Raw genomic sequence first — 14,343 nt, 5'->3', positions numbered from 1 at the left:
TTGGGATATATTCACAAGGTGAGAAGTCTGTGGTTAGACATAGTATCCACCAGAAAGATCATTTCTGAAGGTAAGTAACTTGTTCATCTCTCCAATTAAATCGTCTAGTTGAGAGATTGTTGGTAGTGCAGAAATCATTGTTGGAGCAGTGCTCATTTCTCCCCTTTTAAAAACATTTTGATAATATTTTCTGTACATTTTCACTTTAGGATTTTGTCTTAAGATAGTTCTGTGAATCGGGCCCGGAGTCACAAAGTAAATAGTCATATATATGTTCTTTAGGTTCAGAGAACAAGCAGCACTAAGCTTGGTAATGTACTGGTCATCGGTGATTAGAGGGAGAGCCAGTACTGTCCTTAGGTGAAGTGACATTTTACCATCTTCCTCTTTCATTAGCGAGTCTGCATTTGATGCTTTTAGGGCCTTTAAAATCCTGCAGTATTAAATACAAGCCACGATTATTGACTTTCCCAATATTGGTTTTCCTCCGAGGATAATACATTTGCGAAACCAACCAATCCCATTGGAAAATAGATTTTTTTCCCCTTTTTGCAATGCAGCATCCAAAAACAGCCATTTGTTTTCTTGTGTAATTTGCAAGTCCTATAAAAACCCTGTATGCATATGTTAAAAGCCCATTTTGTATGGAATAGAACAACACCATGGGTGCAATTTCCCCTATCCACAGCCACACTGTTTTAGATGGGGCGAGGGCTGATGCAGAGCTTTGCATGGCTAATCTGTCCTGCACTAGGCTCTAGGCCATCCAGTGGGGGTGTTTAGTTGGGATGGGATGTTGAGTTGAGTGGAGTGTCCAGTCGCAGGTAGAGGCCTGCGGCAAACACCTGTAGTGCTTGGTCGAAAACCATCCTTAGCTGCAATGGGTCCCATGAGAGGTCTTGCACAGGGCCCAGTCACAGGCAGGAATTAATTGAAGGTGTTTTCGTGGCATTCTAAGTGCATGGGTTGGGTATACTAGATTGATAATCTGAGCCACATATTTTAATTTTTTAACATGGTTTATTCAGGGAGTCGCTAGGTGATTGATACATTTAGAGATTTCTAGTGATTTAACATTGAATCTTTCCTAAGATTGCATGCTCTTAAATTATTCCTTTGCTTAAGGACATAATCAATTATTTTGTCAGCATGGGAACCTGTTGAGCTTTCCAACACTGGAAAAATGCAGTTAACGGTAAGTAGAGATTTTTAGACCTTCCGAAGAAAATAAGTGACTTTTCATCTTGAATGTTCTGTTTAGAACATTCAGCTCACCTGTTCCCGTATTTATTTCCAACATAATTTTTCGAAGAACTTTTTAATGAGATTCTATTGTATATGTAATATATTTGTACATAAATTTGTAGTAGGTAACATTATACATGTTTGTTCATAGCTGGAGGAGGTGAAGGCTTCGGAGAGGAATCTAAGGGTCCGTGTAAAGAGTCTGACAAATGAACTGGCGATGTACAAGAGAGGGTAAGGGTCTGTTGCAAATTTGATTGGCAGATTGTTACTGTATTTACACTGCACAAGCATACCAAAACACCTGCTCTATGCATTGCACACAATACTATGCAGAGCATTAAGTATGGCATACGTTTAGAGGACACAGAAGGGCAATGAAAATTGTTTTCAGTGTAATTCTGAGCAACTGGAAAGACTTTTAGGAACAATTCTTTTTTCACATGCTGTGAACTCTATTCCTTACTCGTTTGGCTTCCCATCATGGAATGATCCTTGTTCGATATTAACATAAGTATATCTTCGCCTTAGTGCCAGCGCCCAGAAAACATTTCAAAAGTTAACATTTTAATTTTGAAAATTATTTTGCAAATAAAGCATACAATAGTTCCATCTTTTTAAAGGGGCATTTAGAAAATACTCTGAAGTTTATTTAGTTTATTTGAAAGGTTTTGTATAGCGCTGGCTAGACCGGGAGGTATCGGAGCGCTTTACATGAGTATCAGACCCTAGGTGCAGGTTACATTGTTACAAAGGTTACACAGTTATTAGAGCATGTCAACATAGTTACATGTAAGGTCGAGACAAACAAAAAGGACATATACGTAAGAGAAAAAGTAGGCAAGGTGGGAGATTCAGGTGAGGTGGGTAGGAGCAGGGGAAGTAGACAGAGAATAAAGGGTGATAGTTCAGATTCATGAGGCTGAGGGAGAAGATCATGAACCCAATGAAGGCTAACTCGTTGACTGCAGGGTTCTCTGTAGAGAACACGTATGTCAGAGGGAGCAGGCATAGGTTCTCCAGAACGTTCAGGATGAAGTTCAAGTGGCACAAGACTTGGTATATGCGTGTGGAACGTGACGTGGCACGATAATAATTCCAGTAGGCCACAGCCACCAGGAAGCAGGGTGCAGAGTGGAAGCCAATGCAGAAGCGCCAAACATACCTTTGTGGGCTTTCCCTCCCAATTGAAGCGCTAATGGAGGAGAGATCATTCAGAACCCCAACCTCATCAGATACCAAATGCGCTCCTCCGGTCCTGTACTCGCTGAAACTGCCGCTCCGATTTGGTGACTGCGGTCGGCGTACAAGGTAGAGACACGATGAATCGCCCAAGGAGACAAAGAAATCTTCCTTCGGGTGGGATAATTTTATCTTCAATATTAAATGATGAATTTATATGGCTCACACTACCCCTCGTAATTAGTATAGATGAAGTATACGAGGGTTTTGCTAAAAGTAAAGGGGGAAAGGCACCAGGCCCGGATGGGGTACCCATAGACCTATACAAAGATGAAAAGGATCTGTGGGCCCCAATTTTAACGAGAATTTTTAATGCTGCTGCTACAGGGGACTTCTCTCCATCGTGGGGCCAGTCATTAATTATCCCCCTTTGTAAAAAGGGCTCCCGCTCTGAGGGCAGTAATTATCACCCTATTTCACTGCTTGACTCATCAATAAAAGTTATGAGCAGAATTTCACTAATGAGATTGGAAACTTGGGCCACTGATAATAAGATCTTATCCCCTGTCCAATATGGATTCAGGAAGGGCCTAGGTACATTAGAACAAAGTGTGAATTTAGATCTACTCGTTAGTAAATACACAACTGTGAAGGCGGGTAATCGGTTTTTATGTTTTGCCGACTTGAGCAGTGCTTTTGATTTGGTGGACCACACACTCCTGTGGTCCACTCTGCTCAATTCTAGGGCCCCAAAGGAGATAGTGTATTTCTTGGCTCGAGTATATGAAAAACTGTTGTGCAGTGTGAGATATGGGCCAACTGGTGAACATACTCCTTTTTTTGATGTGAGAAGAGGCATCGGGCAGGGTTGTGTTCTCGCCCCTCTTTTATTTTCACTTTTTATTAACCAAATAGATGAAGTTTTAGGCCAGTTACCAGTAGACGCCCCAAAGATAGATGGAAAGGCTCTACCGTGGAGAAGTGTGGCTCAATGGTTAGAGCGGCAGACCCTGATGCAGAGGTCTAGCCCGGGACCAGGGTTCAATTCCCCGTGTCGGCGGGTCTTGGGCTCAAAATTCCACGGACCTGATAATTCTCGCCTCGGTGCCTATTCCAATCATGGAGTCCCACTCTGCAACTCTGGGCAATAGCTTGCTTAATCTCCACAACGGCCCCCACAACGCTAAGGATGCCTGGCCTCCACCTTGGGGGTGCCCAGGAGTGGACGCCTCACAGGGAAAGCCAGGATGGGTTCCACAGCGGTATTCGTACAAGCGCCTTGAGACCCTTGCGGGTGAGTAGTGCGCTATACAAGTATCAATTTTTACCTATTCTACTGTATGCCGATGATGCCGTTTTAATTTTGCGTACACCGATCGGACTTCAAAGGCTTATTAACAATTTTACAGATTTTATCAATGGCAGAAAACTTTTAATTAACAAAGCTAAAACTTTTATTATGTCATGTGGCAAGAAAACTAATACCACAAAGTCTTTTTACTTGGACGGTACAAAAATAGAAATGGTCAAGTCATTTTGCTACTTAGGCATAACCTTCTCAGGTAACGGGAAATGGCACAATGAATTTACTAACTTACATTTTAAGATGACCAGGAACACAAACAGTATATTTAGATTTGCCACTAAACTTGGGGACCGTAGACCGTAGGATATGGTAACCATTTATAATGCCAGGAGTGTTTCTTCTACCCTTTATCGGGCTGCGTATGGGGTCATAGTTTCGACAAATCAATTCAGCAGGAGGAAAATAAGTTCCTCAAGCGGTTACTTAGTGATCCTACATCAGCATCTACTGAATTGATCCACAAGGAGGTTGGCATTGATTACATTGCAGACCTTGCAGCTCTACGCCCCCTTCTTTTATGGCGGTCTATCTGGTCTAAAAATGAGACCGAGTTCACTAAATCGATTATTATGGACTGTATAAAGTTAGAGTACTGTTCCCGTATTTTATGGTTAAATTATATTCATCACTGGTTCAAGCTTTTATTTAATGTCAATATTTACACAGAGCCAGATTATATAGCCCAGATATCTAAAAAGGAACTTAAGAGTACCTTTCTCACGTTTAAAGAGATGCACGACGAACCCTGCTTGAAGACCAACCCACAGCAGTGTTCTATCAGCAATTGGGTCTTTATGAAGGTTTTCCGGCAAATTTGACAGAAGTAACAAGAAGCTCACACCGCTTTGTTTTAACAAGACTCAGGTTAGGGATTGCTCATCATCTTGTAGCTTTCCCATCCATGAGGAAAGGATCAAGTATGAAATGTCCGTGTGACAACTTGTCAAAACAAAGTAGCTGCCATTTTTTACTGTTTTGTAAATTTTATACCTTTTTAAGAAAATTTTATCTGAAGCCTATCTTTTTAAAGTATAATATTCGATCCACTGTAAATGCCATGAAATTGATAAGTTCTCTGGAAAGCCCAGATATTTGTTTTTATGTAGCAATTTACATTCTTAAATGCATAGCTGCTAGAAAATCTATTATACTATGAAATCCTTTATAGCTCGTAATAATAGCTCCTCAGGAGACCCGATTTGCTTCGTCTTAAAAACTATTGTTAGTTCTTTGATTTAGGCACAAGTCACTTTACTATCTTTATGTACTTAGTTCTGAAAGTGTGTCTAACAGTTGCAAAAAATTTTTTTGAGCTAGACTAAAGCTTTTTTATTTTGCACTAGCAACTTTATTGTACATTTGCACAGCCATAACCAGACCAAAAATTGGCTATGGCGCTTCACTGCAATTTGTTGCTTAGTTAAATTTCTAAGACTGAATATGTATATTGCACTGATTTGCGGAATTTGCACTTTATCTGTATATAATTTGCACTAGCCACTTTTTATAAATATGCAATGAAATATTTTTAGCGATGATTACACTTTGTATAGTTGGTTTTAATCTTCGTGTATTATTACAAGTGTATATTCAATAACAAAAGAATGCGTAAAATAGGTCATTGATATATTGTATAGGATTAGAATATGATGTTTATGTAATTATTCTGTGCTGCTTATATGGTTGTGCCTTGCAAACCGAATAAAAGCTTTTGAACTGAACTGAAATGAATATGGCTTTCAAACTGCAGGTGAGTTAACAATCTCAAAAGGTCTTATACACTTAAGGCCCAGTCAGCCCAAAGCTCACTGCTTCCCTTCCTCTGTCCACTATTCTCCAGAGGTGAACACACCACAACTGCACCAAACTGTTGCTTGATGCTGGCAGAGAGCAGTAGTAGGGGCAGGCTGGGAGAGTAACTGTCTGCAGGGCAGGTCCCGAAAGGAGAGTGCCAATCTCTCCACTCCCCACACAAAAGGCTGCTAATAGGTCTGTGCATGAAGGACATTGGAAGCCAGAAACTTTGAGGGAAGGAGAGTGTTTAGTGTGTTATCGGAGCTTAGATGATCATCTGATGTTTTGATTTGATTTTACATTTTATAAAGTGCAGCAAATGCCCAAAGGCGTCTTGGCGCTGAAATAGTATGTGGACTAGAGTACCCACTAGATCCTATTCTGAATGCCTAGTTAATTTTTAAACAGCCAGGTTTTCAGCTGTTTTCTGAACATCATCAGAGAGTTGCTGTTTTTAATCTCTAAGGGAAGGGAGTTCCATACCTTAGCCGTGCCAACGACAAAGCTCCTCCCCCCCAGCGTAACTGTCTGTACCTGGGAACTACCAATAATTGAGCCTGTGCTGATCTAGAAGGTGGGTATTTCCTGATATGTTTTCTGAGAAAGAGGGGTCCTTTTCCCTGTAATGCCTTAAATGCAACACATTGCGACTTAAATATAATTCTCTTGCCCACCGGCAGCCAATGGAGATCCTTTAGTCGGTAAGATATTGGTTCGTATTTAAGAATGTCCAGTATCAGTCTTGCTGCTGCGTTTTGCATTCGCTGGAGTCTAAGCAAGAGCTGCGTCTGAGGGGGCCATTGTAGCCCAACCACGTTTAGACCTTGTTGTCTGCTGCCAGAGAGGAAGATATACATATGTTCTCAGCCTTCTCTAGACAAGCACTTGTGGATGGTATGTCATGGTCTAGGGACTCTGGCAGCCCTGACCTTTGCTTTTTTGGTTAAAATTGCTAGGTGGTGACATCTGGCACTACAGTAGTACAATTTCCTCTGCTGCGACAATGGTTTCTTAACCAACATGGCGGCACACTGCTCCCTGAAAATCATCAAGAAACCAGGATGTCCCAGTATAGCTTCTAGTCATGTGTGTTGCCAAACTCACACTGTGCATGTGTCTGGTCGCTATGTTGAAGTGGCCTTCAAAGCTGTGGAACCCAGTACCAGCATCCAGAGCCTCCGTGATTGTTGCGATGGTGGCAGCACCAGTTTGCAGGCAAGGAAGGAGTGGGACAACCTGGCCACACTTCAGCCTCTGAACAGCAAGTATTAATGAAGGAGAACTGCCAAGCACTCCGATTTTGCTGTGAGTGCCTGGCTGCAGATGCAAGGAAGAACACAGTTTAACCACAACAAAAATGAAGAGTGAAAAATGTGAAATGCCCAGGGCTGATTCGGGGCTTGTAGGTCCTTACCCAACCTAATGACTAACACTGGCTAGCCAAAAATATCCTTGTATGTGTGTTTGTTGTATGAGGTGTGCAGGGGTGACCGTAGATCTTGCCAGATAGTTAAAACCTATAGATATAATACAACTAATTTATTCAAGTCCACAGGAATTGGGAAATAGGAGTTCTCAGAGATTCAGTATAAAGGCTATGACAATGGTTGACTTTCTCACATTCTCTATTTGAGAAAACAGCAGCAATTACAAGATAGGCCTTTTGTTTTAGAATCAAGAAGCTCTCAGACGACTGCCTGGGCTTCCAGTAGCCGTTAGCAACTTTGTGAATGGATCCTTACAATAAAAATGGTTCCCTCTTTCTACCACTACTGCACTGCAACCAGGTGGCTGGGGAATATTTTGAACTGTATGCAAGTTATTGCGAAGAATTGATAAATAATGATATTGTTGATTCTGTTTCTTTTGGAACTGCTGGTGTATAACATACAAGTTCTCCTCCAAATGAATGAAGTGGAGCAACTTCAGAAACCTCATAACAATAAGGATATCCACTCCTGCTTCTATGCTGTCAGAAGGAGTTCACGTTTGGTTGTCATTCCATTGTAAATAAACATTTGACAAACAATTGTTTAAAAGAGATAAATTGACCATTCTAGACAAGGGAAGTGAAACCTTTTCTATTGTAAGAACTAATTATGTAAGATTCCATTAGTGGCCATTGCATGCACTAATACCACCTCAGTGCATCAGGTAAAGCCACCAGCAATAATGTGGGGGAAAAAGCTGATTCAATTTTGCTTTGAAAGCCTCTACATATCATAGAAATCATTTGCCAATTTTTAGTGCATGCTTGATTTAGGGTATAGATGCTGTGCGTCCTTGGAGTGCCTAAATGAGATCAATGGAAGAGAGAACATTCAAAATACTCGATCAGAGTCTGAATGTCATAATAAAAAGGTGCACAACAGCACACTACACCGGGGCACGGAAAACTGCATTACAGATGGCCATCGCTACGCTAGTATCAGCTACTTATGGTTGAGAATATATAAATGTCATCAATGAAGCCTGATGATGCGGGATAAAAAGCAACCCTCAAAACACATATTGGCTCGTTTGTTATAATTATTGGCTTGTTACCCTTAAAAACAATGCTTCATCTGTTTTGGCACAGCACATTACCCCCTTCATTTGGAAGATATTGCCTCTTCTACTTTTGATACTTTGAGAAGTGGAATGATCCTACTATCTTTCAACCTAAAACACAAAGAGAGAACTATTCAATTGAATGCAATATTATGAACTTTGTTTGTTATAAACACTTATGCTGGACTTAAACTGTTGATGTATAACTGAGACGATCAGGATTGATTTTAACCTTTTGAATAATGTCTAAAAAAATAGGATTTGAAAATATGCAAAGATGTTCCTCTTCCTGATATCTCCGCATATATAGCTAACCTGTGAATGATTCACAACTCTTGTTTATTTCTTTCGTCATTTTTAGGTTTCGCTAGACTTTTAAAAGTGCTTCTTTTGCCGGCCACCAGCTTGCTGTCACGCGCACAAGCGCGCGCGGCGTGCACAGCTGCCTTCTGACTTTCACGCCGCGCCGCCGTGTCAGTTTCACGGCCGCGCGTCCATTGCTTGTTAAGCCCTGTAAAAGCGAGCAGAATCCCGGAGATGTGGATTTAAGGAGTACATATATTTCTGTTTCTTACTCGTTTCCACACTGCCGCAAAGTACTAAATTCTAGTTGTTTGACTATACAAACTAGCAGTGCAATAATACAGCATCCTTCAGCACATCACACTTTAAATGCCCCCTACCATGCGCTACAAAGATGAGCTCCTTGTCTGTGTTGTGTTCCTAGCAGCAGCCAGTTAAGTGATTCTCTTCGTGCAACTAATTCAGTTTAGATAATTGATTCTATGGATGGCATCCATTTCGATTCTGCGGGTCCAAGTCAAACCCGCAACTTCTTATGCCTTCAAATGTTGATGGAAGGATCCGCCAGAACAGAACACTATCATAGCCGGCTGCGAAGGGTTAACCAGATAGCTCCACAGCAGTGGAATACCCCAGCCTCCCCAGATCCTCTTGCAGGAACTACAGCGCGCAGTACTCTTACACTGCACATGTTCTCGGCAGTGCCTGGTGCACGCCCTACCGGTCGATGATGTCCTAGACCATCATGTAATGGAGATGCCATTGGTGGTCTGCCAGCTGGCACCTGTTCAGTTCATCTGTTCTTAAAGGAAGCAGTGCTTCACCGGTGATTCATTTAGCACAAATTTAAGGTAAATTTAATAGCAAATACATTTCTGTAGACAATCCGTGTTAAATATAGAGAAAACAGTAGCCAGGGGCGGCTCAAGGTTCATGGTGGCCCTAAGCAGGGAGAGTAAGTAGGGGGCCCCAGAAGGGGGGGTCCGGGTGGGTTTTGCAGAAAGGTGTTTGGAAGTGGAACAGAGCGGACGCCGCAAAATCCCTGCCAGGGGCCACCATGCAAATATGTATCCATCCTCAGAGGATTATTATATTAAGGATATATATTGGCGTGGTGGCCCCTGGGGTTTGGTGGCCCTGTGCAGGTGCACAACATGCACATGCCTAAGGCCGCCCCTGCAGTAGCATAGCCTCTCAATATATCAAAAATTGTACTAGTTATTTAAATTAATATATAGAGAATGACCACATAAAACATAGGTAACTGGTACAAGCAAAGTGCTCTGTCTCCAAGTGATAGCATCATAAAGAAGAAACCTTGCGACCCAGAGTAAGATTTGTGTATGTACAAGGGACACACATCAGAACTGAATGTGGTTGTTAAAATCATTCAGCCCAACCTAACCGTGACTAGAGGGAGACGAAGGGTCTGATTTTGGCAGATTAGTTACTCTGTCACAACATGATCAATATCTAGTCTGCATTACGAGTGCAATAGGATGTAAAGCAGATGCGAGAAGGAAGACAGCGTATCGGCCACCTTGCGACGGAGTAAACTGTCCTCCAAACTCTGAATCAACCTCAAATTCTGTGTATCGTAGTGTTGACATAATTTCAACATCTATATTTATTTGAAAGGACTCATCAGGTCTATAACATCGAGGGACACGCATATAAAAAATAAAAATTGGAGTAATGAAAAGATGGAATAAAAAAATCATGAACTGAGAAGGCTAGGGTGCAAAAAAACTTTATATTGGGAGAGAGGGTAAGGGCACAAATCAATGTAGTGTGTCACAAGGAATCAAAAGTACTGTTTATCAACTGGAAAAAAATAAGGGTTAATCAGGCAGGTTGTATTGGTCAAAAATCACTGCAGAATGCAGTTAGAAGAGCTACTCATTTGATCCAACTTGTTGACTAGTTACGTGATGTACAAGAAATACAGATGAAGTAACTCAAAATGAAAGAATATTAAATGAGCTAGAGCTCAGAGGAACCAGCATGCTTACCCGTAACTTGAACGTGATGCAGTCTGTGTATCGGCACCAGTTTCATTACAATGGCAATGAATGGCATATACCAATGTGAATATGAGCAGTCAACAGTGTGCACTGTCTCAAGATTAAGGGATAGTTCAACGCTCACGGCTATGAGCACGGAAAACTGGCTGAAAGGAGGAAACAAGCATTTGCAATGCAATAGGTCTCGCATTAGGAAAGTTTGAGCTATTGGTCTTGTAAATGACAATTTTTTTTATTTATGTGTTGGTTTTGAAAATAGCTAAATTAATAGCTTTGTCATTTACAATGCCAATAGTTATAACTTTTGCAAATGTGACACCCAAAGCATTTGTAATGCAACATGTTTTTGTATTTACGTGACTTAGATGTATTGATATTACAAATAACAATGGCTTTTAATTGTTTTAAATAATTAATACTTAAATAAAAGTGATTGTAATTTATAATGGCAATAGCTTAAATTTTTGTAAATAACTTTTGTGAATATTATGTTCAGTGTATTTTATTGTGACGAAAATCCAAGAACAGAATTGAAATATTAACATCCTTTTGTGACATTTGTAATAAAGCTTGAAACATTGAGAGAACATATTTGAACCAGTTGTTGTTGAATGGTTGCACAGATTGAGGCTGTGATGGCGCGAAGTGATGTTGTGGCGACGAGTGATGCTGTAGCGTTCAGTGATGTTGTAGTAGCGCATAGTGATGCGTGGTGCCCCTGAGTGATGCTGTGGTGGCCCTGAGTGTTGCTGTGGAGGCCCTGAGTGTTGCTGTGGAGGCCCTGAGTGTTGCTGTGGAGGCCCTGAGTGATGCTGTGGAGGCCCTGAGTGATGCTGTGGAGGCCCTGAGTGATGCTGTGGAGGCCCTGAGTGATGCCGTGGAGGCCCTGAGTGATGCCGTGGAGGCCCTGAGTGATGCCGTGGAGGCCCTGAGTGATGCCGTGGAGGCCCTGAGTGATGCCGTGGAGGCCCTGAGTGATGCTGTGGAGGCCCTGAGTGATGCTGTGGTAGCGCTTAGTGATGCTGTGGTATTCCAGAGTGATGCTGTAGTGTTCCAGAGTGATACTGTGTTGGTGCTGAGTGATGCTGTGTTGGTGCTGAGTGATGCTGTGGTGGTGCTGTGTTGGTGCTGTGGTGGCGCTGAGTGATGCTGTGGTGGCACTGAGTGATGCTGTGGTGGCGCAGAGTGATGCTGTGGTGGCGCTGAGTGATGCTGTGGTGGCGCTGAGTGATGCTGTGGTGGTGCTGAGTGATGCTGTGGTGGTGCTGTGGAGGTGCTGAGTGGTGCTGTGAAATTGTAAATTGTAAATTGATACTTTTATAGCGCACTACTCTCCCGCAAGGGTCTCAAGGCGCTTGTATGAATACCGCTGTGGAACCCGTCCTGGCTTTCCCTGTGAGGCGTCCACTCCTGGGCACCCCCAGGGTGGAGGCCAGGCATCCTTAGCGTTGTGGGAGCCGTTGTGGAGATTAAGCAAGCTATTGCCCAGAGTTGCAGAGTGGGACTCTATGATTAGAATAGGCACCGAGGCGAGAATTATCAGGTCCGTCGAATTTTGAGCCCAAGACCTGCCGAGGCGGGGAATTGAACCCTGGTCCCGGGCTAGACCTCTGCAGCAGGGTCTGCCGCTCTAACCATTGAGCCACACTTCTCCACACTTCTGTGGTTGTGCTGAGTGATGATGTGGTGGTGCTGAGTGATGCTGGGGTAGCGCTGAGTGATGTGGTGATGCTGAGTGGTGATGTGGTTGAGTTGAGTGATGCTGGGGTGGAGCAGGCCCTGAGTGATGCTGTGGAGGCCCTGAGTGATGCTGCGGAGGCCCTGAGTGATGCTGCGGAGGCCCTGAGTGATGCTGTGGAGGCCCTGAGTGATGCTGTGGAGGCCCTGAATGATGCTGTGGAGGCCCTGAGTGATGCTGGGGAGGCCCTGAGTGATGCTGGGGAGGCCCTGAGTGATGCTGGGGAGGCCCTGAGTGATGCTGGGGAGGCCCTGAGTGATGCTGGGGAGGCCCTGAGTGATGCTGTGGATGCCCTGAGTGATGCTGTGGAGGCCCTGAGTGATGCTGCGGAGGCCCTGAGTGATGCTGCGGAGGCCCTGAGTGATGCTGCGGAGGCCCTGAGTGATGCTGCGGAGGCCCTGAGTGATGCTGTGGAGGCCCTGAGTGATGCTGTGGAGGCCCTGAGTGATGCTGGGTTACGCAGAATGATGCTGTGGTAGCGCATAGTGATGCTGTGGTGTTCCAGAGTGATGCTGTGGTGGTGCTGAGTGATGCTGTGGTGTTGCTGAGTGATGCTGTGGTGTTGCTGAGTGATACTGTGGTGTTGCTGAGTGATGCTGTGGTGTTGCTGAGTGATGCTGTGGTGTTGCTGAGTGATGCTGTGGTGTTGCTGAGTGATGCTGTGGAGTTGCTGAGTGGTGCTGTGGAGGTGCTGAGTGATGCTGAGTGAATCTGTGGTGGTGCTGAGTGATGCTGTTGTGGTGCTGAGTGATGCTGTGGTGGTGCTGAGTGATGCTGTGGTGGTGCTGAGTGATGCTGTGGTGCCGCTGAGTGATGCTGTGGTGCCGCTGAGTGATGCTGTGGTGCCGCTGAGTGATGCTGTGGTGCCGCTGAGTGATGCTGTGGTGGCGCTGAGTGATGCTGTGGTAGCGCATAGTGATGCTGTGGTGTTCCAGAGTGATGCTGTGGTGGTGCTGAGTGATGCTGTGGTGGTGCTGAGTGATGCTGTGGTGGTGCTGAGTGATGCTGTGGTGGTGCTGAGTGATGCTGTGGTGTTGCTGAGTGATGCTGTGGTGTTGCTGAGTGATGCTGTGGTGTTGCTGAGTGGTGCTGTGGTGGCGCTGAGTGATGCTGTGGTGATGCTGTGGTGGTGCTGAGTGATGCTGTGGTGGTGCTGAGTGGTGCTGTTGTGGTGGTGCTGAGTGGTGCTGTGGTGGTGCTGAGTGGTGCTGTGGTGGTGCTGAGTGGTGCTGAGTGGTGCTGGGGTGGTGCTGGGGTGGTGCTGAGTGATGCTGGGGTGGCGCTGAGTGATGCTGGGGTGGCCCTGAGTGATGCTGGGGTGGCGCTGTGTGATGCTGGGGTGGCGCTGTGTGATGCTGTGGTGGTGCTGAGTGATGCTGGGGTGGTGCTGAGTGGTGCTGGGGTGGTGCTGGGGTGGTGCTGAGTGGTGCTGTGGTTGTGCTGAGTGATGCTGCTGGGTGGTGCTGAGTGATGCTGGGGTGGTGCTGAGTGATGCTGGGGTGGTGCTGAGTGATGCTGGGGTGCTGCTGTGGTTTTGCTGAGTGGTGCTGTGGTTGTGCTGAGTGATGCTGTGGAGGCCCTGAGTGATGCTGTGGAGGCCCTGAGTGATGCTGTGGAGGCCCTGAGTGATGCTGTGGAGGCCCTGAGTGATGCTGTGGAGGCCCTGAGTGATGCTGTGGAGGCCCTGAGTGATGCTGTGGAGGCCCTGAGTGATGCTGTGGAGGCCATGAGTGATGCTGTGGAGGCCATGAGTGATGCTGTGGTGACGCAGAATGATGCTGTGGTGACGCAGAATGATGCTGTGGTGTTCCAGAGTGATGCTGTGGTGGTGCTGAGTGATGCTGTGGAGTTGCTGGGTGGTGCTGAGTGATGCTGTGGTGATGCTGTGGTGATGCTGTGGTGATGCTGTGGTGATGCTGTGGTGAGGCTGTGGTGATGCTGTGGTGATGCTGTGTGATGCCGTGGTGGCGCTGAGTTTTGACGTGGTGGCGCTGAGTGGTGCTGTGGTGGTGCTTAGTGGTGCCGTGGTGGTGCTGTATTGGTGCTGAGTGGTGCTGTGGTGGTGCTGAGTGGTGCTGTGGTGGTGCTGAGTGATGCTGTGGTGGTGCTGAGTGATGCTGTGGTGGTGCTGAGTGATGCTG

The 14,343-nt window shown here is 44.9% G+C and overlaps 1 protein-coding gene across 1 annotated transcript in view; it reads left to right on the top strand.

Moving 5' to 3' along the window:
• The window catches only part of CCDC61 (coiled-coil domain containing 61), a 786,500-nt gene that overhangs the window by 271,756 nt on the left and 500,401 nt on the right, over nucleotides 1-14,343 (top strand). Inside the window, exon 7 of the mRNA XM_086938445.1 lies at nucleotides 1,397-1,479. Coding sequence (XP_086794571.1) covers nucleotides 1,397-1,479 — 83 coding nt within the window. The remainder of the gene's footprint in view (nucleotides 1-1,396; nucleotides 1,480-14,343) is intronic.

Source organism: Lissotriton vulgaris, chromosome 9 (genome assembly GCF_964263255.1).
Source record: "Lissotriton vulgaris chromosome 9, aLisVul1.2, whole genome shotgun sequence".
In the NCBI taxonomy this organism is placed as follows: domain Eukaryota; kingdom Metazoa; phylum Chordata; class Amphibia; order Caudata; family Salamandridae; genus Lissotriton; species Lissotriton vulgaris.
Note: the sequence above shows the minus strand (reverse complement) of the source record. Positions and strands in the feature narration are given on the sequence as shown.